Source organism: Spironucleus salmonicida, chromosome 5, assembly GCF_000497125.1.
Source record: "Spironucleus salmonicida strain ATCC 50377 chromosome 5, whole genome shotgun sequence".
In the NCBI taxonomy this organism is placed as follows: domain Eukaryota; phylum Fornicata; order Diplomonadida; family Hexamitidae; genus Spironucleus; species Spironucleus salmonicida.
The window spans coordinates 1,097,299-1,122,444 of NC_090600.1; the positions used below are offsets into that span (position 1 = coordinate 1,097,299).

Here is a 25,146-nt window from a genome sequence, read left to right on the forward strand (position 1 = left end):
ATAGTTATTTTATTAAAATGTTATTACCTTGAGAAATAAAATAAATATTGTATTGTTATCTAAACTGATTTTGTTTAAATTGCTGAGTTTATCCTTGATTTGAGAATATAAATAATATTTTTTTCATTAAATAAGTTGTTAGCCATAAATTACACATTAGGATTTTAATTTAGAGTAATAAAAATCTTAAAATTGGGCTTATTAGTGTTTGTATGATGCTTAAAGATCTAAATTCATGTATTAGTAATTATTTACAATGATAGACCACTAATAATTAATTTACTTTTGTAATATTTATTTAAATTAGTGACATATGCAAAACAGCCAAAAGTTAGCAGCACTAGTTTAGCATACAGCTAAACTTCCTTTAAAAATGTATTTACATAAAACTAGGAATTACATGAAAATATTAAAAATATAGTCTATAAATTTATAAAACTATTTTAAGCTATGAATATTGCTTTTATTTAATTATATATGAAAGTAGTTTAACAATATTAATGAAGGTTATGTTATAATTAACTATCTACTTGTATCTATTTTTAATACATAGTTATTGTGTAAAAAGGATTTCATACAGTAATATAGCGATTTATAGCAGTATTTATTCTTAATTTTACCTATTATTATAAATATTTTTATAACATCAGTAGTATGTAATATGTACTACTACAAGTACTATCAAGTCTAGATAGAAAACTTATTTTATTAATAATTTTTTTCTAATTTACGAATATTTAATAAATCATTCAAAATCATTTCTTACTTATACCGGAGCAGTACTAACCTTCTTTTTCATGAACCAAAATGTGGCGAAACAAAGTCCTCCCACAACTATCAGTACCCCTATTATTATTCCTGCGATCGCACCACCGCCCAACTTATTTACAACTGATGGATCCTAATTTTCAGACAACCAGCACATTTTAGTACGTAATTCGTACCCGTCATCGCATTCTCCACATTCGCCACGTTAGTTAAATTTCATATGTGGCAAACAAGTTTTGCACTTTTCGCCGGTTTCATCACAAGAAGCACAATTTGAAGCTTCTCCACATTTGCATTCTGATGTTAGGCTTTCACTGCAAGACTTTGAAACACCATTTTCACAGTAATATCCGTTTTGAATATTTTCGCATTCCTCAGTACATTGTCCTTCTAGTGTAGTGACAAATCCAAAAAGGTCGCAGAGATCACAAGTTGTGGGTGAAGAGCAAAATAAGCAATTCTCCATGCAAAATTAGCATTTTGATGTATCTAGATCACAGAAACTTCCTTAGATGAACATGCAGTCGTCCTAAATTTTACAGGGAAATTCACATAGTGACGTCTATGGGTTCTTTTCGAAACCTTCGGAGCATGTAGTGCAAGAATCGGTACTTGCACAGTTATCGCAACCAAAAGGACAGTCTAGACATTAATCATTTTATAAAAATGTGAAAGATACGCATTTAGAGCATTTATTCCCAGTACACTATTGGCAGTTGTCTATGGATTTGTTGTCTTCACAGTAACAACCTTAACCATAAACAATATCTTCAGAGCATGGATCACAATTTACGGTCGTTGAGTCGTCTGCAGGGCAGAAATATCCAGCCTTGCAGCTGAAAACTTCATCTGTGCATGTACCAGTTTCTGTCATTTTGTGAAAATCGATATTCGAAATATTTTAGTTAACTTGATGTAAATGATGATGTGGATTTTAGTTTTTAAACAATAGTAATATTACATTAATGGTAGTAATATATAATTATTAAACCACAAATTTGATATACTTATATAAAATTAGATTATATTAATATAAATGATTATATGTACAAATATTGAAATATTGCCAAAGCTACATAAATTAACTTACATCTATCTAATAAAGTATTCCCGTTTAAAAGAATTTTTATTTAATGAATTGTTAGTTTATACATATAGGTAATATTAATTTTTAAAAATCTAATTGGTTGTTTGGTTTTGCAAGTATTATACACATCCGATAATTTAAAATTGGTAACACTTACTTGAATTAAAATATTATATTTCGATGAATTATAAATAATAAAGCAATTGAATACATATTTGTGGAATAGTTTCTGGTACTTTGTTATAATAAAACTCTTATTCAATAAAAATCTTTTACCAAATGACCTAAACGGTAAATTTTCTAATAATTGTAATAAATAGCTAAATTATATTCATTAAGAAAAAATAAATTACTTAAGATATAAATTTTATACTATATCTGAAATTAAATATCCACCAAAATTATTTCTTACTTATTTATGTTACATTTGGATGTAACTTGTTTATTCTTATGAATTTTATACGAATTAACGAGTTTTTAATATTTTATTAAATTTGCAGTATTAAATGACATAAATAAATAATTTAACACAAAATATTCTAGTACTAAATCATTGAAAAATAAATACATAATACCATTAACTAATAATATTGTATTTTATGATTTGTGTAATTATTATTTAGAATATTTATGAGAACAATTAATAAATAACTTTAAGCTTTATTAGTAATTGAAGTCGTAAAACAAAATTATTTTAAATATATTAATTCTATTTTTTTAATATATTATCTGGAAACTTAGAAATTGTTTGAACTTAAATCAATAAATAAAGTAAGGAATAGTATCTAATTTAAAATCAGTCATTCTTTCTTATTAAAGTATTTTCCTCCTTTAAAGTTTATCGATATTACTTATATTTACTATTAAATATTATGTTAAAATTTAATTTAGGTGCATATGTAAACAACTAGTTGCATATAGAACCTTAAAGAAAGCTATTGATACTCTATAGATTCCGTATTATTACCAGGAATTATATCAATTAATTTCTCAATAATCACAGCGTCACGAACATATTTGTTTGAAGAATCCTAATGTAAAACACTAATATAATGCCCTAGTTTTAAATCTACTACTCTTAATTGTTTCCCATGCTTAGAAAATATAGTTTTAAACACGGACTATGTTTGGAGCGACAACATAAATACGATCAACTGCAAGAACTGTGCTTAAAATAAGGACTCAGAAACCTATGAAGCACCTTTATCAGAGGCAATTCATGCCTCAGCGAACAAAATTATTCAAAATTATCGAATAGATATGTTATAAAGCCAAGAATTCAGACATGCTAACTTATCTGTACACCATACTCACAATACCAATTTAAAGAATAGGATTTTTGCTATATGTTCATACACGGATACTAGCATTCCAATGCAAACTGATTCACATGGTCTTCAGAAATACTTTGCCGCACGTAAAACGAGTTGTATTATATAACCAGAATGAAAGGTTCCTATAACTGAAATGCAGTGATCTTTAAAACTGGTAGAGCTGAAAAATTGCTAGAAATTGACTAGTAGTGAAAATATTACCACGAAATATAAATGCGTAGTTGCCGAAAGTCCTGCAACATTTAGGTTCCATGGGTAAGATTGTTTAACATGTTAGAAGAATAATTTCTAGGAGTAGTCAGGGCAGTGTAATTTGTCATATGAAGGACATAAAATTATTGATTAAAAATGCTGAACAGACTAGGGTAAAAGTATATAATTTGTATAAATACTAACTGGGGTGATATTCTTGGATTATTTTAGATGTTTTGGCGGTTGTTTTTGGATTTTTTGTGGGTCTATATTTTACTTTGTCATAGACTTTAAAAGGGAAATGAGTCTGATAATGCATGAATCTATAAGAGATATTAAATTATTATTACCATTAATGTAAATAAAACTTGAAATTTCATAAATGTTGATTTTATTTATGAAAATGATGAAATAAGAAAAAATTAGAGAATTTTAAATTGTGACTATAACAGCTTGTTGTTTTTAGTAGAATATAGTATATGAATAAAAAATTACATAATAATAATTTATTTTGTGTGATTACGAAATTTAATTTTTAATTAAGATTAAGAAGAATTACAGTTTTACCATTGTAGATATTACATATAAGGTTAGACAGACTTAATTTATATATTAAAATAATAATAAGTTTAAGTACTAAAATAATTAAATATAACTAAAAATTTAAAGTTTGAAAAGTTCAATAGATAAAATTATTATACTAGAACATATAATCCAATTCTAGCATAATTAATGAAAGAAATCTACATGTAACAGGTGATTCATTCAAATAAAACAATATGTAAATATAAATTTAATTACTAAAATGTATATTATAATTGTGTATATCTCGTTACTGTAACAATTAAAATATACAAATTAATGATATTATTACTTTATAATTAAAGCTTATAGTATTTCATTTATTACTATATTAGTAGTATCTGTTACTTTGATTTTAAAACTATTATTGGATTTAAATAATCGGCTAATTTCCTTGGATTCATTGAATATGAATTATGAATTCATTAAATATTAATAATATTAATAAATAGATTCATCTAATTTATTAATAGAATATATGAATAATTAAATCTGTATTCTGCATTATATTATGATTTCAGGCCTGCACGAAAATTATTTATAATATCAAAATTATACGTTTTATATCATCATATATATATACTACCTATCCTTACAATATTATAATCATAAAAGTATTATTATCTCACAAAAAAGTAGGGAGTAACGAGAATTGAACTCGTGACCGATCACTTTGCAGGCGATTGCTCTACCACCTGAGCTATACTCCCGTGTCTTTTTTCTCCTTTGCTGGGAATCTATGATTGGGGCAGGTAAGCATAGCAACGCTGCATGGATCTTCTACCTATAATATTAAGTGGTCTATAATATTATGTTTTAGCCTCAACTTTTGAAGAACGGGGTTAGGGTTGCGGTATTGTTAAAATTTAACTTTCAGTTCTCGGCATTAATTCATTCGTTGGACTGTTGTGCCCTGGCGAAATACTCACTCTATTCTTTAGTATGACATATCTTTCGCTAGTTTGCTTACCTAAATGTTAATTAACGTTGTCAATATTATAGTAATGATGCGAATATCGGCAGTTGAGTTTTCGATAAACTTAATCTCATCAGCAATTTGGGCATAGTTTATAGTTGAGGTAGAAGATTATTATTTGTAAAATATTAATTACCTCAGTACGCCCATTCATGTTATTCGCTAAACTTTTCCTTTAGTCACTGTTTTTGTTGGTTTAACCTACTTTAATATCAGAAGTTCTTACTGGTATCATAGTAAGAATGTGAGGTAAGCAAAAGAGCTAGAAACTGAGGTCAATGGAGTTATGCCGTGTATGAAAACCTCAATACTGAAGAAAAAGGTGCGATCATAACCTGAATCGAACTAATTCAATGCTAACGTAGAAAGCCCTAGATCTTAGACGAAACGAAACATAATGAAACTTGAGGGATATTTGCACAGAAAAGGTGCAGATAAGTTCTTTTTTAGCAGCAAAAAGAACGTATTAGATAGTAATCAACGCTTTGGAACAAAATAGCATAAATCTACATAAAATTCACAGAAATATTTTACTGGTGTTGATTCATAGATTTACGGGCTCCCTTTGAGACACGATCGCCAAATACTGTAGGGTGACTAATTCGTATCGTAAATTTCTTATCCATATAAGTGCATTTTCAATATAAAGTGTATATTATATAAGGATAGTCGAATTTAATTGAACAAGAAAAATATTAAATTCTTTTCTTAGTTTCCCTTCTTACTTGTAGCTATTATTTAAGATATTAAATAATTAGTTCACTATAATATTATACTTTATTTGTTATTCATCGTATGAAATTAGTTAATAGTAGTAGAATTACTACCTTCTAACTTCGAATTATGATGAAATTAGTTTATTGCAAATAGAAGTTACTAAATTTTGTGAAAACAGTAGTTTAATGTTCCATGGATAGTGTTAGAAAAATAGTAAAATCAATATAATATATAAAGTTCTGTTTTACACAATTTTATATTAAATTAAATATATTGTAATTATTTGCAGATAGCTGAAATCTTTAAATTACGGACTCCTTCTCAAAATATTTTCTTCTTTTTACATTACGATAACATTAGTGATAATATTGTTGTAATTAATTATTCTTTGATAAATTACATTTTATAGTTAGAGGTATTTATTAATATATTAGAACAGCCATTACTTTCTAGGTTTTGAGAAACTGTGATATTTAAGTAATAGCTTTATTTATGAGATTTTAAAAAACAGGTTAAATAGTGTTTTGTTTATTGAAGAATATAATATATACCATGGTTTTAAAAATGACCCAAGATAATACCAATACGCAAGTAAATGATGCAGTTTCCACGTGTACTAGACATTTCGACTGCGCAAGTAAACATGAAGGTTATTGCGACAAAAATACCCACACGTGTTAACCATGCTAAGCAAACTGCATTGTCTGCTAGTCTGCAGCTTCGTGCAATTCCTGTGAGCCTACTACTCACGTAACGACGACAACAGGTTAATGTACTCCAATCTGTAAGGATCTCATATAGGATTAATTTTGTGGTGAAGGAGAAGCTAAAACTTGCACAGACTTTACCACGTCATCGTGCAAATGTGGAAACAGAAGTAACTGTAAGACCTGCAAAGATAGTGGTTTACCAACATGTGCCACTTGCCTAACAGGAATGAAGATGGACAGGGATGGCCGTTGTCTGGATTGTGCTTAAGGATTTACACTAATTACTGGAATGTGCTGGAAAGTTGGATCAGACCCAGATATCCCAGATGACCCGGTTGATCCAAACGTGCCAGTTCCACCGGTTGATCCAAATGTGCCAGTTCCACCGGAGCAACCGGTGGACCCCGAGGCCCCGGCCAGCAACAAGCTAGGTGGTGGGGCAGTGACCGGAATTGTCGTCGGGGTGGTTCTTGTCGTTGGCGCCGTTGCGGGCGGCCTTGCTTATTATTTTATCAAGAAGGGTAAAAAGTGATATTTAATTTATAAGTATATAGTAAAACTTCTGAATTTGGGATGTCAGCATTTAATTTGAATAATATATTTTATTATATCTAATAATGAAGTTAAGCAGAACATACTAAAAATGGTAAACTAAAACCACCTAATATGACTTGAACTAAACACTAACCCTATTTCGATAATTTTACTCAGTTGCTTACAGCTTTTCTAGTTTCCCCCAATACTATTCCAATTAAAGCTATTTCTATCTAGATGATTTATTATACTCACGTTCATATCTCGTTTAACCCGCCATTTGCTCCTATTTTAACTGCTTCTCCTTACCTTATTTCAGTCGAATCCCAGCATCCTATGATTCTTTTCCTATTTGCATATTTTATACCCCAAATTCCAGTCCCACGACCCACCATGATGATAGCCTACCTGCTACCACCCACCACCATTACGCACCTGGCATTGTCATGCGCGCAAATCACGCTATTTTCGGCGCTTACTTCCCACTACTATCCGTGGTATCTGCAGTTTTCGGGCACCTATCCTCAAAAGTCCAGACCTCGCCAGTTTCAGGTGGAGTGCTTCCGACGTTCGAGCAGCATTCAAGCCTCGCGCATTTCGCCTGCACAGTTTTGGGTGATTTTCGCCAGTACTATCAAGTGGTGTCTCTAAACTGCTACAGTTTGCAGTTTTAGGGCGTACTGCTCAATAGAAATTGCCCCAATCTCGTAATGTGCTCTACTGAGCTTCCGCCTCACCCGCTGATGCATTTTTATCGCGCTTCTGAGGGAATTATGGGAATAGGTGTTCCATTTCTAGAAAATCCACTGGTACCGCCTTCTGCATCATAAGGCAGTAATTTTCATCACTTACTGTCAATCGGTTTAAAGCCTTCCAGGCAGGGTTTCTCGTCATGTGCTTTACATTCTAGCAGTTGATTTAAAGTTTACGCCCGCAGTTGAATTTTAAGTCGATTGCCATCGATGTGGAGCATGGTCAACACTTACTATTTGATTTAGCTAAATATTCATTATAACACAGCGAACAGCCGCCATAACTATTATCTAAAAGGCAGTTTGGTGCAGTATTGAAGATTGACCATCCCTGGTGCTTATAAATGCAGAAACACTTTCTAATGATTAGTCTTAGATGCACTTGCAGGTAATGTTTCACAGTCACTTTATTTTGTTCAGTAGCTCCATGCGAACCACTTCGTGCACTAATTCGATGCTTCAGCGAAATATTTGCAGGTGCCATCGCAACATTCGCACTTGTTGAACTATTAATCGTCTTCGGACAGAAATCTGCTGCGCTGTAGTAGGAGTCTGTATTGCATTCGCTAAGCACACATTCATCTTTTTTGGCTTTTCTTACCAATGCAATGCAAACAGTATTCGCTAGCACATAAGCGCTAGTTCTTAATACGCTCGCCGTGACAATAGCATTTACTACATTTTATATATTAAAAAATATTATTCTTACGAATATTTCCCCTTTACCTTTAAATATATAATAATACTATATATTAAAACACAATTTTACCAAGCACCCAGAATCTGAGCGTCGTGCAATGCGGCCCATACCTGATCCGGCCCAGTACTGCAAAATCTATCAAATAGCACTTTTACACTACGTAGGAGCTAAAACTACCGTCATCAATTAGATACCTTTTGGCCCCCCACATCAGCATCCATAAACCTCTCTCCATGCTACATATGCCCTAACAGTATCAATTCAGAGTATCTCACACCACAATTTACCAAATCGTAATTAGCACAGCTACAATCTTATTCTCGACCAGTTGGGTTATTATTGCTATATCCCTGGATTGTGAAAGCTGAGCTAGCATTATTTCCATCACCCACTGAACCGAGCAAATCCTAGAAACTATTTACCACGCTTATTGACAAACTTCTCAACCCGTCTAAACTCTTATGGCTATATTAAGTGTTTACCAGCAGAAATATAATCCATAATTATCACATCAGCTTGATTAGGTTCTAACCCCAAATTAAATACTAGTAATATTTCTATGCGAATGCTAACATAGACTCACTGTTTGCTATATTAATGTCCTTATTTATTTTTAAACTTTTGCTGATACTATTATTTTGTAGCATTTCTCGCTAAATGCGATCTTGTGCCACACTGCTCAAGAATAATAAGGTACAATATCAAAATTTACTGGTAACCGAAGCTTTCTCTTATACGTAATGAGATAAGTCCTTGCAATACATTTTCTATCTGAAAACTTTAATTAATATCGGAGCTGAAATACAAAAATAATTTTATGTACAAATTTTCATATGCATCAAACACGATTAAAAGTCTAAACTAAATTATGCTTACTCTAGTTAACATATCCATTTATAATTTTAAGCTTTTACTGTCTTACTTTTTCATTAGTTTGCCCTGCTCCATAGCAGCCTCATATTGTATTTGGCCGCAGTATCTTTGTTGTGGGATATTATTATAAAAATACCTAAATCTAGTAGTATGTAACATATTTTTATAAATAAACTGTATGCTATTAATATACCACCTTACATTCGCTATATAATTTCGTCGTATCGTGTATATTACGATATATTTCTGTTGTAGGTTAAAATTTAATGCAAAAGATGGCTAATTATTACCATTTTATCTAGTATAATTTCGCATTCTTTTGATTTTACCCTAAGCTTAGCTCTTGTAAATTACCAAATCGCTGTTTATGGATACGAAGCTAGTGACCTTTATTGGATTAATGGTTTTCAGTAATATGTACTAGCTTAGTATCTCCTATAAGCACCGCTATATTCTGAGTATAAACAATATTTACTGATGCACCAACCGAATAAATGATAAATTAGATTCATTCTATGAGATTTTAGTTATATAAATATACAGTACATGTCATAAAAATGTGCAATAATATGAAAACCTAGCATATAGGATATATAGTAAGTTTTGAGTACTTTAATATTCTGTATAACGCTTTTATTTATTTGGCAGACTCGTTTCAATTTGTTGTTATATAGTGATACCCGAATATTATTGTCAGACTACAGTAATGAGAACCTGTAACCTTTAGCATACTGTGTTAACTAGCATAAGTATATGTGTATCGCATAGGTAAAGGACGCAGCAGTTTTCCAAGTTATGACATATTAATTTGTATTCCTATAAGCATAATTGGCTACTTATATAAACATATATTTTCGCGAAATCTTGAAAATAGTATAGCTTATAACTGCATAGACTTTACAATAATAATCTTATATATCTGTTTAAACATAATAACAAGACCACGCATAGATTTACATAAAATACTCATAATTCGATAAGCTATGTTATTAATTAATCAAATATTAAGCTCTATTATATTGATCAACTAAAGAATAATGTTAAATATCATTAACCGTATTCTTGCTTATAAAACTGTCTTGTATTTATACTAAATAACGATAATTCGGGTGAACAAAATATAAATTTATTGTGATTAACGGACTTAAACTTTGCATTGTGGATAATCAAAACTAAAAGTAATACTCACGATATTTGCAAATTTTATAATTCAAGTACTCACCTGGTATACGCAATAATATAAACTTTCATTGCAAATATTCAAATAGAAACTAAATTTATTTAATATGGATTTCTTATTTGCTGTTAGAAGCATATACATCTTTAAATACGGCGGATATATTTTATTTAAAATATTAGTGTATAAGGATATTTTAATAACAGTTCCCCTATCATGCTGATTGCTCAGAAACATAAACACTGTGCAGATAAATTCAGTAACATATACGCGAGTTTGTTTTATCATATTTTACCAGAATATCTAATGTACGCATATACACAGTATAATCCACAACGCTATTAAGAATGATACTTTGCCTTTAAGATACTCAGAATGCATATGTAAGTAGATTCAGTGGCTTATCAAACCTAAAAGTATATAATAGTATATAACGTTAATATATGATCATGAAGAATTGAAGTTTATACCCCCGAAGCTACTATCTTAAGAATAATAACCGTTTATCATTTTATGTACTAGTTTACATCATGCCTGTATATTCTCTAAACTGCATAGTGTTAATGTTCTATTACTATAATACCTTTAAATATATTTAAGGCAGATTAATAATTTCCATATGTTTGCCTGGTTGCATATATTATTTAACAGGTTACAATTTTACTAATTATCATCAATCATTCATTCAAATACCGACCTTGTTGATATTTAACTATGATATCCACATTTTACCAGAGACCAGCATAATTTATTTAGCTTGATAACCTCGCATAGGCAAAGTATTAATAGTTTTCCTGTAGACTCAATATAGATTACTTCATCCAGGCCAGCCAGTAGTAAATCCCCAAATTTGCTATTATCGTATCATTGTTAAATTATGCAAATATCAAGAGCCTATTACAGCCTAATTTTCATTAGTATATGTTGTGCTAAATAAATTTGATGCTTAAGTTAAAATATCTACAGCTCTTAGTTAGTTAGAAAATTCAGGAAATGATAGTCTCAGAAAGTATGCAACACAGCCAATTTACTATAAATATACGTTAGTATCATATATATGATGTGCTAAGAGCTATGCATAATACGGCTGCTAGGCCTCCTATAAGTTATCTTTCAGGGTGTTGTAGATAGGATTTTATGCTGCACTAGCATTTACGTATGCTTCTGAAGATTTGCATACACCAAATGAGAGGTAGAATTCTAATATCAGTGATACGTTGGGTGATATATACAGTAGCTTCTATCGGCCGAGAAAAGTAGAATAGTACCATTTCCTTTATCATCCTTGTTTAGCTTTGGTACTACTGAGTATTCACCCATCAATATGGTAGCATATCAGCATCTGTTTTCAGAGGATCTAGGATTCAAGGCTAACTAGTATAAATTAGAACCTTGTAGTCATCAGGATATTGTACCAATACCATGCATTTACGCATTTAACTAGAACCCCGTCACTCAGGTTGCGCCTCTTCTATTTTCTATTACACAGTATTTGTTGAACATTTTATTTGCTTTGCCAATGCCTTGCATCTAAAATTTTAAATTATTCTGAAGCTGCGCCTCCTGCTTAGGCTAGAATACATATCCCCATATGATATTTTACCAATGAAATAAATTTCCAGAAGAATTTATGCTCCCATATTACTAACGTTATTGACTGAATCTAATATAATAATGGTTAAACTATTCATCTTACTACATAGGCATCCCCGCATTACAAAACTCATTGTACCCATCAAAATAAGAAAGAAATATAATACGTTAACAACCCCTGTAATTTAGTTATATGCTCTTTTATGATCCAGGGATTCTTATAATAAAATAATACCATATGAAGATCTTTGTTTAGCATCTATTTTAGCGATATTTCCCTATATTACAACATGAAAAATTATCATGAACTGAATTGTTTTTTATTAATCAGCAGTTCCCCCATATAATTTAATCAGTTTACTTATCATCTCAAAATTAGTTTCAGCATTCTTCAGTTTATATAGACCATATAGCATTCTAATCTAAATAATATATGTTGTATTTGCGCATATCGGTACTATTTCACTTTACACATGCTAAACGTATTATCCATATTTCCTGGTAATTTTTATTCACGCTATTATTTATATCTCCCCTTAACCTGAAACACATCCACGTTCCCCAGCTCCCTCATTACCGCACACGCTGCCATCATGGCCCTTATGACCAGCTTCACACATCCCTGCAATTTTTGAAGCTAATTTTCAGTGCGATATATTTGTAACCTATCCGATATCCACACACTCAATACTATTTTTTACCATTTTCCGCTAATTTCGGCATCAGCACACACGCAAATCGCTATCTCTCGTTTTCGTCGTGATATGGAAGTTTCGATTTTCGGGCCGGTGTCTGGGCGCAATGTGTGGTGCAGCGTGAAATTTGTAGCAGGTGATATAATAGGTGGTGCGGGGTGGTTATTTTATATTTTAGGGCGCTGGTGGCAAGCCTGTCTCTGTGGGATGTTACTGATTCTCAGCTCAAGTAAAAGTATTTGGGGTTTTATTGCGGTATTTTAAGAATTCCTATATCTGATGTAATGGTAGATAAACTTTTAAGAGGAAAGCTGCTGCATGCTTTTCTGGGTCAATGGGGTCTGAGAATGGTACTGTAAGTATTACTAGCTGATCTGTTATAAGGCTCTGCTGAAGTAGCAATTGCGGTAACTAAACCGTTCAGAGTGCTATTTTGGTGGTATAAATATCATGTGGGTGCTGAATTTGGTGTACAGTATATATAAACTTGCAAATTCTAAAATTGAATTTCATATCAGTTGATGAATGCGTGGTAGCTAGATTAATAGCTGATATTAACACTGGCTAGACTTATGGAACTTGTTAATTGTTATTATTGGTGTAATTATTTGTATTTTCAATGAAACAATGTACTTTACTCCCTAGCAATATCTTAAACCAAGAGATACAAGAATGAACTTTCACGAGGCTAGGTGTTGTATGCTGAGGTGCTGGGTTTCTACTTTATACAAAGTTTCGTAGATAAATATTTGGTTATATATCAAATGAAACAGTATTGTAGCTTACTGTACATGATTATCTATTAACTATATAATTATTTTATAGTTAGCTTTATGGTTTTGTGTTTCATTATCAGTATCTTACTATAATAGGCGTTTTATTTGTAACAACATAATTCTCATAGTATTACCATGATAAAATTAACTATCATATTAACAAATCGTGAAACTAACACCGCAAAATAGCTAATATCTAGTAATAAATATTCTTGTTTAGAGAAATTATAGATTCGATATTTAGTACAGTTATTTATTAAAGATAACGATACTGTACTAATAACTGAACAAGTATAAACTTATTATCAGCATTGAAGGCTATCATTTGGCAGAGAATAATAATATTTGTAAAAAATTTACTTCTGAGTCTACTTTTTTGATAAATAATAACTTGAATATCATAACATGCAAAAGTAAGACGAGGAATTCCTATAGCAAGATGAGATAAAAGAATACACAAAGAAAGTCATTATATAAAATGTATCTTATTAAAATTTGAGTATATAATAAGTCTTTATTGGTAATATTTAGTTATAGTTAATTAACACTATTATTTTGGAATATACATTGATAGAACCTGAATTATCAGTAGTTTAAGTTTAATAAAATTATTGGAAGAATATTATCCCGTAGTTGATAAGTTAGTGACCTACAGTCAACTATTCTATTTCAATATAAACTAAGTATGTACTTTATGCATAATTACAATAGTCTGATACTATTTGTTTTGTATTGATATAATTATTTAGAGAATTAAATTTGAAAGCTATATCCAATAATGCAGTTTATAAGTAATTATTATCACAGCCTTCTTGTACTACATTATTTATATTTACTTTAGCGGCGGTACGTTGTAATGTCTTTACCTTTCATAATTTTTTAATATAAATATAATTGTGTACTAATAATCATTCGTTATTATTCATATAAAGTTATTATTCGTTAACAAATATAAATATATAATAAGTCTATTTTCTTAACCTTTTGCAGACAATATTATACCTGTTTAGGAACTGTTACCCTGTTTTTATCTTAAAATAATATTTTTTGATATATAGCTTGTATATTAGCCTTTGCTTTTATATAACAGTGTCTTTTTATTTTTCCAACGCAATTTCGGATATTCTCAGCTGTTTTTATATCAGTTTCTATCTATCTTATGAATAATCCTACCAAAACATATCCATCGTATATCTCTTAATTTACGAATAACAAGGTCCTCTACGGCTTATATTTTTCAATCATTGAATTATTAACCCAATCAAGTTTTTCATCAGTGATTAATTATAAAAAGTCTACTATTAATATAAACTAGTTTAAAATTTAATGTTCTCCTCACCACTTAAGAATTCCAGCATTGGCTGCAAAACAATTGCCTTATCGATAGTGTCTGACGAATGTCTTAAGTAAAGACAGATATTTCTGAATAAAAGGCATCTAGGCAGCTTTTTAAAATTTTGAATTTTCATTAAATCCGACAAATACAGGATCTAGTGCATCTAGAAGTTAATCTTTAACCCGTTGACAAATTAAATTAGTGAATATAGAAATTAGCAGCTTTCAAATTCCATTATTTTAGATAATGCATAATTCAAACTCTACCCAATTCCCTAAGTTCTATATTATTTAAATACAACATAGCAGAATTACCAATAATTTGTATACTCATACAAATGAATTACCAACTCTATTATCTGAGTAGTCCACAGTGTAATGTTTCTTTTCCGTAATAAATTGCACAATCTCTAATGCAGTATATGGTAGAATATGCCTCACTGTTCTAGCTCTCGGAAAACATGTACAACACATAATTGAATCACGCCATTTGACAGAATGCTTCTCAGTTCCAGATTTCTGAATCGCCCCATTGAAACTCTTCCTAGCATATGTTTTACTATACCACTATAAAATCCTCACTTTCCATATTTCAGTTGATTTTGTGATTTCCCCTAAGTCCTACCATTTATAAAGGCTCGCTACCATTTTCCCGAATGCCTTATAGACACGTTTGCTGCACCAGCATTTGCCGAAGTATAAAAATGCATTTAGTCTTCAAGTTTACGTGACCCTAGAAAGTGATGTTTGCTGTAAAATGTTAGAGCTGCAAAACTATCAAAAGTATATTTTTCCTCGTTTTAAGAAATATATTTTATACTAGTTGAGTTTAATAAAGGCAGAGAAGCGGAGTGCCAGAAGAAATAATGCGCTCAATCTATGTGTTGGAAGCAGGATTTCGAAATTGCTTCTCTGGAGTCAACAAAACTGCAAATTTGCTGGGCTGGTCGCGCAGTGCGATTTCGTGTTCATAAGTAAGTTATATTCCATTAAATATGTAAATAACTAGTTGCTACTTAACTGCAGATTATTTGGGCGTAGCAACCTGTAGTGGGTATTTTAGAATGCAAACAATAATGATATATTGCTAATACAGGTCAAATACATAAACATTCTCTTCCGATTTTTGAAAGAATGAATAATTCATAAATTTGTGAAATATGACAACTGATACCTATGCGATGCGAAAATTACAAAATAATAGTAGATCACTCAATAGCTATCAATTGCAGTATATCTCTATTTTCTTCATGTCTAATGCCTGTCGCTACCACTTTGGTTTGACTAAACAGATTATTTATAGTTACCCCTAAAGGATATTATCTTATCGCAAGCTACTTGCCTTTAACATAACTTCTCTATTCATCAGTGAATAGTTATCCGTGCACCTCCACCTAGCACTAATATTATTTATTTGAACTGTCATTTATTTTTTAAAACAATCCACGAATAATACTAAATTACACCTCAAACGATTATCCAAACAAAAACTTGTTATCAAGAGTAACTTTACCACATTTGATGAGATTTATTATTAGGTAACCATATTCTATTTCATATTCCTCCATGAATGTTAATATTTTCCTATTAGCATCAACAATGTATCCTATGTACTCATTCTCATTCGTCAGATGAATAACGCCATTCTCAATTTTGTAGATGACACTCTAATAGTCTTAAATTTCTGAAACCAAACTCTTGTAACTAATCAAAATTTGTATCTTCTGATTAAGGTACAGCACACTAAGGTTGAGCTTTTTAGAATCCTCAGTAATTGGTGGATATATCTTCTTATCTGATAACTCAGCCTAATACGCGATATCAATCTGGAGCAATCTCATATTTATTTAGTTGGACTCATATAGCCTTTTCCGATAAGTATAGAAATAAGTTTTATTTTCATTAAATTCTATTATTATCATTGAATCTATATTTTCCGTCTACTGGACAATAACAGTTAATGCGGAATCGTAAACTTTGTTATACACCGATACTAGCTACAATTCGAGAATGTGAAGCAGTTATAATAATTTTATATTTTAAAGGAATATAATCAAAATCTTAGTATCATGTAACTCTATAAATTTAACCATATGTTCCAATTCACACAGCTTGGCATTCAGCTGAGAAAACTTCGGAACTAGTACAAGGTCCAGGATTACTTCGTCCAAATGTTTATTCTCTCGTGAATATTTAAAATTTAATTGAGTTTTGCAGCTGGGTGAATTACATAGTGCCGCAAAGTCGTAGAGTGGGACTTGGTCAGGAATCAGCGTAATCTTAATGTTTCGTAAATCCGCTATTACTGTGTCTTTATCATTTGCTTTTGTTATAAACTAGATATAGTGCTAACGGTCGTGCCTTATGACTTTGAATAATCTGTGATCTCTCTGCAGTGCTTTTATATTTCGCTGAAAGTCGTCACATAAGTTCTATATTTAATAAATATATGAAGTTATTTAATTATCGCCAATATTTTTCTGCTCTTCCGTGTAGGCGTCCCTCTCCTCCGTCTGCTGCTGCGTAACTATCGTATCCGCTAAGTTTTCCATCCTAACTAGCGGCAATGCCTCATGTTAATCCTGGCCTATCTGGACCACATTCCTTAGTCCAAACGGAGCTGCCATCTTCTCTATCACTTCCTTGATGTGGTGGCCACACTATACCGGCAAAATCTGATAGCCGTGCAGATTCTCTAGTCGCAGGCCACTGTAGCCGTGGAAGGTGAGCATGAAGTCGAATGGCATTTCCGATGCTTCTAATATCGGTGATAGGCTCATGCTCTTATTGAAGCAGATTGCGATGATCAATCTTTCAGTGACGATTTTCTACCCCTTCAGGATATCGAAAGCTTCCGCAGCAGATTCAATTGAATCTTTCAGCACCTGGTTCCATATCTCCGCCTGGGTAAATCTTTTCCTCCAATTATTCTAATCGTGGAACGCAAAGTCGAAGGTGGGAGCCAAGACCATAACCTCGTGTTTTCCTGGTATGAGATGTATGGATCTCATCAGTTCCACGCTATTCTTAGTAATAATACTGCCTTTATATAAGTACTAGTATCCTATGTCCCCGCTCTCCCCTTGCTGGATAACCAGTTAGGTATTCTTAATCGCCATCTCTGATTATTGTGTCATGATCATCATGAACAAGATGATATTGAGATGATTTATTAGGCTGCTCCGCTTGAATAACCTGACAAGCTGCAGAACTCTCGTTATGCATCCATCGTTGTAAGCTGAACCATGGAATACGTTTGGATAAATTAACACATCAGAGAATAACTCAGAACTGCAACCACCTCTTAGTTCAGGGTAGCTGAAGCAATGCATCTCAAGTTGTAACGACGATCATTTTCTTGCAAATTAATATTTTAGCTTTAGCTGTTAATTTTAAATCCACTGTCCCGATTGCAGATTGTACTAATATCAATATAATTTACTATTTTGGTAAGACTGCTGAACTAGTAGACTATACTTTTATTGCCGTTGACCTAAATCGTATGCTTCTCAACCGCGTTAAAATTACAAGCTTGAGGTTAATACTTTGTATCCACATACCATAGTTAATGGCAGATGAAAGGGCATATTAGCTGCATTCTAGCAGAACTCTCGCCTAACATAGAATTTAATAATTCGACTAGACTAGAAGAGCTGTCTAAATAACTTTTTAGTGTTTTGGGGATGCCATCCAGTATTCCACCCATATCATCCTGGTTGGCCAACATGCTGCGCTTGTCGTATTGGGCACTGTGCACCAGAGATGGGTGCGGCTAGACGTAACCAATAATGCTAGCAGCATAATGATAAGAATAGTCTCGTTCACAAGTTTCATAACTAAACTTGTCAATTGATGACTCATTTATTATATCTATATCTGGCCCTACTATTATAACTGAAAATGTACAGGCGTGATAGCTCTCATGCACTTTAGCATGCGTAGTGTGAATTAGATTTTCCAACTGTCTGCTACTTTTAGTAATTATTGACTGTAGTTAATCTTCAAACCGGATGGGGAGAGTTTTGAAATTAAAATAAGATGCAAATTAGTCATTTACGGAATATATCCAAAATTTTGCAACAACTTAATACCAATATTTAGAATCTCTCCTAAGCTCCGACTTTTATTCTATATATATGTGTTCAAAACTAATAAACTAAAACGTCTTCCAGAAGAGAGTCTCCACCGCCCTCGGGTCGAACAAAGAAACTATGAACCTAAAAAAGTACAAATCGAACTCTTCTTTGTATTTTTGTTAGCTTAAGCAATTTTTCGGTAACCCTAAGAAAAATTTGTTTTTAAACTTTTTCCTGCTTCTAACATTCAGTATTTGCGGTGAGTACACCATAAGCTCATCCAGGATGTCGTATTCCTCAGTCTAGAGCCGCAGATACTCTGTTGCCATAATAATATACTCCACATCAGTCATTATTGCTTCAAGAAGGCTGAAATATATTGTTAATAGATACCAGTTCTCACATATCTGCTTGTTTATTTCTGTTTCTGCAACTTATTTATTATTTCTTAAAGATAATATATTTGTCATAATAATTTGTAGTTTATGATAGCAATCTAGGTTCAAGCTCCGATGCTATTCTGAGGCACTGATTTCGTCTAGCTCCATTTTTAGTACTGAGAGCAAGTCAGGGTGCAGAAGCTGCGAAAGAACACGGCAGGCGAAAATATGTGTAGTATTGTATCTAGCTGTATACTCATTGGGAAACGATTCAAATTGCTCATTTTTTAGAATATTGAGTACAGTTCCGTACTGCTATCTGCCCAGTGGCACAAACCTCTATAGGGATTCTCCAAAAATAACCTCGCAAAGTGCTATACATTTTTGGTAATTTTACTTTTATGAGTCTAGGCACTCGTCAACTAGCATTATAGGCCGTTAATTATTCATACGTTTTAAACTATATTACAACACTTACGCATCCATTATACCGCTGGTGTCAACATCACCCTCATAGATAAAAAATGAATACTATTTTAATAAATCGAACTGTTGTTTTATCGAGCTATCAAATCTCAAATTCTTTATGAGATCGAGTCCACCCACCCCATTAATTGTTCTGGTGCTACTTTATAAATTTTCAATAAAAATATGCATCTTGCGATAAAGATACTCTAGATGATTCAAACTTTCCAGTTGAAAGGCATGGAAGATGCAGACATCATATAATACGGTTTCTCTTAAGTTTTCGAAATCTTGCAGTTCGAGTGTATTTTAGTATTATCTCTCCAGCTACGAGTGGAATGACCCAGATTTATAGTAGTACAGTGGCTGATCCTCAGATCCTTCCTTATTAAACAATATTGGAATATTTCCTATCAGCAGGTGGAAAAAGTACTGCGTGTACAAGGCGACACTTTTGCCAGATCTGGAACTCTGGCTTATAACAGCATTAGTAATAGTATCGCCTAATTTATTTTTAACCAACGAGAATAATGCGAAATACTCTGCCTTGAACAGGTAGGATACGTGGAAGAGCTGCTAGAAAATTAATAAGCAAATGCTAGTCTCATTAAAGTGGATAGGAAGCTCGAACAGGTTGATAATTGGAAACGTATTGAGTTTTAGATTTCCGTTTGTTAGTAATTTAGCGTCAGAGTAAGTCTTATTCGATGCATCAAATGTATCTTTAAGTAGTTTTAAATTTTCTATCTACTAATCATTTTCTTTATATTTCGTGTTAAATTTAGTCTCATACAACCTGAATGCCGAGTAACCAAGAATTAATGGCAGAATTAGAGGATAGTTTTCTTCCTTTTAATACTTTATTGCTGCTAGTTACAACAGAACTTGGTTCTCATGGAAGCTAAAATACGATATATTTTTAGGCTAGAGAATTTTTTTTGTGTCAAAGCTATTGTAAAGCGAAAAGTATTACAAATCATGATTTTCAATGCTCTTGGCAAATTAAGTACAATAAGATTCACAGGCCGATTATACAGATAGTACATCTAGGCCCATTTGGGCTGCGACAAGGCCGATATTGTCCCAAAAATTTGAATATCGGAATTTAATTATATCTTCAAACTATGATATCTAAAATCGCACATTCTAAGCAATTTTCCCCAGCTTCTTGTAGAGTAGAACGACCTAGACCGCGCATAGCTGCTCCGTGGTAGTAATAGTGGTTTTGAATAGGTACATGGAACTTACATCCAACTACCTAGACTATCTGATCTCGCTGCCTTCTATGGTAAATGTGAGTATCTTTTATTTCTTACCATCCACCTTTATTTTTCCATTAAAAATGGTATATTAGTGTACTATGAAATCTATAGATAACAGTTTTTACATTTAGAGTGAAACCCCATGCCCTTAAATATGGTAAAGTACAATGAATTGCAATTTCAGCTATATAGCATATAAACTGGTAGTATTGTATATAATACTATATTTATTATGAAATAATACCTACAGACAAAGTACTCGGGGGTGGTCCTGTTGAGCAGATTAGCGTGCTAAATAGCCTCCAATACAAACTGAATTATAGTATAAAATACTACCAATCCTGCCGTGTCATTCACAGACGCACTACCCTGTTCTCTTTTACTCAACAATGGTATACTCTTCGAACTACGTCAGCAATACCAAATTTAGCTTTCAGTTACCAGTTCTAGGAACTTATAATAATTTAACTGCTAGCTTCCTTGTATCATAAGACTTTCAATCAGTTATCAGATTAATATCCTGAACCATGAAAACCTACAAATCTCACGAAAATACGCTCATAATTTCCAGCAGTACTCTTGCCTGCACGCTTGGCGATTATAAATTTTTAGTAAATGTAAAGTGTTGACTTCTCAGGTGAGCTAGTATATCAAAATATCACTGATACTGAACTCTGCTTAAATATTACCATAAAGCTGGAATTAAGTATATACTCATACTTCAAATTCTACATTTATGCCATACAACAACAGAATATCCCTACAATCATAATATACATTATCGAGGCACTCATTCTTTCGCATTATATATCATATAGTTATTACATATTAATGTAAAATAAAGTACCAAAATCCGAAATGCATTAACTCAACACTGCGACTATAACTTCAGAAAATGTACATAAACAACCTAAGGTAGTCTAAATCTTATAATTTAATTTTCTATAATTTATTATCACACAAGCCTATGTCAATTCATGCCTTTCCATAAATGATCTTAAATTTAAATTTCAAGATTAGCAACTAAGAAATCCTTGTCTAAACAGCAGACCACAATTATTTCCTCTCCATTTTATAATGTATGGGATAAATTTTAATTTAGATGACCACCATAAGTTTGCATACTGGGAATTTTTTCGCTAAGAATAAAATGTATCTATTCAACTTTATAGGTTTCAAGCAAATTCTGAAGATATAATTTTTTCGATTTAATTACATATTTAAGATATAGTTTTACACAGTTTCTTGTGTTTTGTTTAGTTTATTAGAATAACCAGGGACTGTATTGTGTTTTCTCCTGCTTATAGTATAAATGTTAAATAAGATATGAGTAGTGATAAAATATAGAGTTGGAGGTTTGAGTAGATTGTGGAAGTTGTGTCCATTAATTTTATTTCAAATCCCATTCCACTTATTATATTTTAATAAGTCAAAGTTAATTTGATAATCAATGCGATGCAGAAAAATTGCTATTTTGTATATTTGTATGCTGATATGGTTTATTTTTGTAATATGATATTAGAAGACAATATATGTAAATAAATAAGAGTTAGTATCTCGATAAAGAAAAGGCAAATACATATAGATCAACGTAGTGGAGGATATAATATATGTTTAAAGAAAATAATTATAATCTGCCAACTTGAGTCTCCTGCTCTTATATTAGCTAATATTCTGATAAATACCCATCAGCTAATACATGAAATTCGATTTAATTATGTTTGGTATTAAGAATGATTTGCTATGGGTGATTTGTGTTCCTACTGATCCATAATGGATGCTACTTTCTTTCTGCTCATGTCATCTCCGAGATCTATCTGATGCCTTAACGTCCACGAAGTTCATAGCCGCTTTGCTCAGAATCCCTAACGTGACTTGTAAAGGATGCATATATCAGTCTCTAAAGGCTCCTAACGTGATGCACCAGCCTGAATTCAGTTTCTGGACCCAGTGTTGGCGTCGATTTAGCCAGGCATACGAAACTGAAAACTCTTGCGAGCATCCTGCCCAGTTTCACCTAAAATAAAACGAAGAAACTGGGTGCCGACAGCATAGAAAGAAAGTGCTTTTGAGGCAGAGTGGGGTATTAAACAATTGGGATGCTCCGCACAAGTTAGTATCATCACAAAAACTAAAAATACCCACACGTGGTATACTCCAGTATCATGGATATCTCGCAGGTTTAGTTGCAAAATTACTAATATGAAAAAAAATACTTAATCAGTAGGAATTACCAGATCCCCAAAGTGTGAATGGCAGAAGGCAGTGTCTGCTCAGCAGAGGTTTTACTATACAACATTAGGTATTACTGTTAATGCACCAGCAGGTTTCAGGTAGGCTTTTGCCTTGCTCTGAAAATATAGCCTTCTATAGCGGTTGGTATTGTGAAGATCACACTCACATATCAGCTTAGTATTAATGCGCCGGTGGTGAATGCGCCAAGTGTATAAAACACACGATTTTAGGTACTGTCACCTTTTGTGAATGCTGTGTTGGCGAGTGTGAACCTTGTAGTGATAAAGGGTAATACAATAAATGTGAGGATGAATATCCAGTAAATACCAAAACCAACTTGTATGTCTGTGATTTCAAGTCCAACGATAAGTGGGGAGCATCATGTGAGACTCCTGTTAGACAGTAACAAGCAGAAGTAAATTGCGCACAAACTAGTGTGCAGATCGTATATCTGCTAGTATTTACACAGCATGTTATGAATATGATAAAATACTACTATCTCTGTTAATGTACCAAAAATGTTAAAGTATTAAAGCTGATAATTACTGTGAAGACAGCGATTCAAAGCTCTTGTAGAATGCCTAGCATTTGAATGTAAATTCAGGGCGTGGTTGATTGTGTGTCTTGCAGAGTAGCGGAAAATGAGTGCAATAAATACTTACCACACAGAAAATGCAGTTAGGGAAATGTAGCGAATATGAGGGTTGGTACCTCGTAGAGTATGTAAAATGCTGGTCTAATAGAAAATGATCCGGAAAACTATAATTTGCTTCAGCGCCTGTGTTAGTTGGGGCTTCGCCACCGATTTCGCTGAATCTGTGGTTTCTTGAGTTCCAAAATTGGTTAGGTTCCTAGTGTCTGGAGGTCATATTCCGATGAAGGAAACAATGCAGGGTGCACGAGTTTACTACAATAACACTGAATCCCCTGTAATCTGGGGTATTTATACAACATCAAGAAGCCATGCTACTCTCTGTGCTTTCCAAATTGAGCGCCCGCGAGGACAAAGCTGGACAGTAAGGATTTAAGGTATATAACACCGTAATGATTGCCTCCATATACAGATGCTTTATCGCTTGAAACTTAACCGTATGTGACGCCTCTAAAGTGAAATGCGGTGTGCACATTTCTGGTCTCGGAACAGTACCTCTAACAACTATGTGAGATATTCAGAAGAGTCAAACTCCAGGGCGAGTGAACAAAGGCGATTCAGACGATTTGGCAGATGAGGGAAGTAAACTATCAGGGAATGTACCTTGTATTATAGTATCTATGATGGTTGCAATTGGCTGTATTGATGGTTGGTTGTGTATTACGTTCTTTACAAATCTCAGCGAAGAGATTATCCATTTTAAAATTACTATTAATATTATCAATTTATACTCCGCAAATACAAACTACAAGAGGAATTATATGTACTAATGACGTCATAAGACCTCCTTTATATTATTATTAATCTTATATAATGTCAACTAAATATAATATTCCACTTATTAACTCTATTTGACCAATTATTTTTTCAATAGTATCTGATTGTGAAAATTATACTGATTTAGGCATGTATAAAATATCCATTATTCTTTTTGCTAACTTAAAAAATATTACTAGTAAAAATGTTATACCATTAACAGTATCAATCATTTGAAAATCAATTAAAGTAAATATATTTACAACCTAAAACAGCAAACTACCATACCGTTAATACACTAAATCAATAATAACCTAAAACAAATTTCAATATTAGTTTTTACATATACAAAACAAATCTATAAATTAGTACACACTAAAAATTCACAAATATTTAAATAAAATGAGATATCTAAACCTCAAAATATTATACTACCATAATAAATATGCGTATTAACAACAGATCAATATCTCACCCGCTATAAACAAACCCGACAATATGAAAATAGAAGCTCTCTAA

General features: G+C 32.2%; 9 protein-coding genes and 1 non-coding gene across 10 annotated transcripts; 3 read left to right on the forward strand and 7 right to left on the reverse strand. All coding sequences in view use genetic code 6, as the record gives it.

Annotated features, from left to right (window-relative positions):
* Positions 1-745: 745 nt before the first annotated feature.
* Positions 746-1,642, reverse strand: SS50377_25227 (Cysteine-rich membrane protein 2; the record flags this gene model as incomplete). Its single annotated transcript, XM_067909061.1, has 1 exon — positions 746-1,642. The coding sequence occupies one exon, from the start codon at positions 1,640-1,642 to the stop codon at positions 746-748; it is 897 nt and encodes a 298-aa protein (XP_067763882.1).
* Positions 1,643-4,600: 2,958 nt separating this feature from the next.
* Positions 4,601-4,673, reverse strand: SS50377_t20081. The gene has a single exon. It is a non-coding gene; the product is annotated as a tRNA-Cys (tRNA).
* A 1,547-nt stretch (positions 4,674-6,220) lies between these two features.
* Positions 6,221-6,898, forward strand: SS50377_25228 (Cysteine-rich membrane protein 1; the record flags this gene model as incomplete). Its single annotated transcript, XM_067909062.1, has 1 exon — positions 6,221-6,898. The coding sequence occupies one exon, from the start codon at positions 6,221-6,223 to the stop codon at positions 6,896-6,898; it is 678 nt and encodes a 225-aa protein (XP_067763883.1).
* Positions 6,899-7,875: 977 nt separating this feature from the next.
* On the reverse strand, positions 7,876-8,460 carry SS50377_25229 (uncharacterized protein; the record flags this gene model as incomplete). The annotated part of the gene is made up of 1 exon (XM_067909063.1): positions 7,876-8,460. The coding sequence occupies one exon, from the start codon at positions 8,458-8,460 to the stop codon at positions 7,876-7,878; it is 585 nt and encodes a 194-aa protein (XP_067763884.1).
* Positions 8,461-12,386: 3,926 nt separating this feature from the next.
* On the reverse strand, positions 12,387-13,142 carry SS50377_25230 (uncharacterized protein; the record flags this gene model as incomplete). The annotated part of the gene is made up of 1 exon (XM_067909064.1): positions 12,387-13,142. The coding sequence occupies one exon, from the start codon at positions 13,140-13,142 to the stop codon at positions 12,387-12,389; it is 756 nt and encodes a 251-aa protein (XP_067763885.1).
* Positions 13,143-15,131: 1,989 nt separating this feature from the next.
* On the reverse strand, positions 15,132-15,449 carry SS50377_25231 (uncharacterized protein; the record flags this gene model as incomplete). The annotated part of the gene is made up of 1 exon (XM_067909065.1): positions 15,132-15,449. One exon carries the CDS (start codon positions 15,447-15,449, stop codon positions 15,132-15,134), a length of 318 nt encoding a protein of 105 aa, XP_067763886.1.
* A 560-nt stretch (positions 15,450-16,009) lies between these two features.
* On the reverse strand, positions 16,010-17,938 carry SS50377_25232 (uncharacterized protein; the record flags this gene model as incomplete). The annotated part of the gene is made up of 1 exon (XM_067909066.1): positions 16,010-17,938. The coding sequence occupies one exon, from the start codon at positions 17,936-17,938 to the stop codon at positions 16,010-16,012; it is 1,929 nt and encodes a 642-aa protein (XP_067763887.1).
* Positions 17,939-17,943: 5 nt separating this feature from the next.
* On the reverse strand, positions 17,944-21,111 carry SS50377_25233 (uncharacterized protein; the record flags this gene model as incomplete). The annotated part of the gene is made up of 1 exon (XM_067909067.1): positions 17,944-21,111. One exon carries the CDS (start codon positions 21,109-21,111, stop codon positions 17,944-17,946), a length of 3,168 nt encoding a protein of 1,055 aa, XP_067763888.1.
* Positions 21,112-22,683: 1,572 nt separating this feature from the next.
* SS50377_25234 (uncharacterized protein) lies at positions 22,684-23,190 on the forward strand (the record flags this gene model as incomplete). The annotated part of the gene is made up of 1 exon (XM_067909068.1): positions 22,684-23,190. The coding sequence occupies one exon, from the start codon at positions 22,684-22,686 to the stop codon at positions 23,188-23,190; it is 507 nt and encodes a 168-aa protein (XP_067763889.1).
* A 108-nt stretch (positions 23,191-23,298) lies between these two features.
* On the forward strand, positions 23,299-23,811 carry SS50377_25235 (Cysteine-rich protein; the record flags this gene model as incomplete). Its single annotated transcript, XM_067909069.1, has 1 exon — positions 23,299-23,811. The coding sequence occupies one exon, from the start codon at positions 23,299-23,301 to the stop codon at positions 23,809-23,811; it is 513 nt and encodes a 170-aa protein (XP_067763890.1).
* Positions 23,812-25,146: the final 1,335 nt, after the last annotated feature.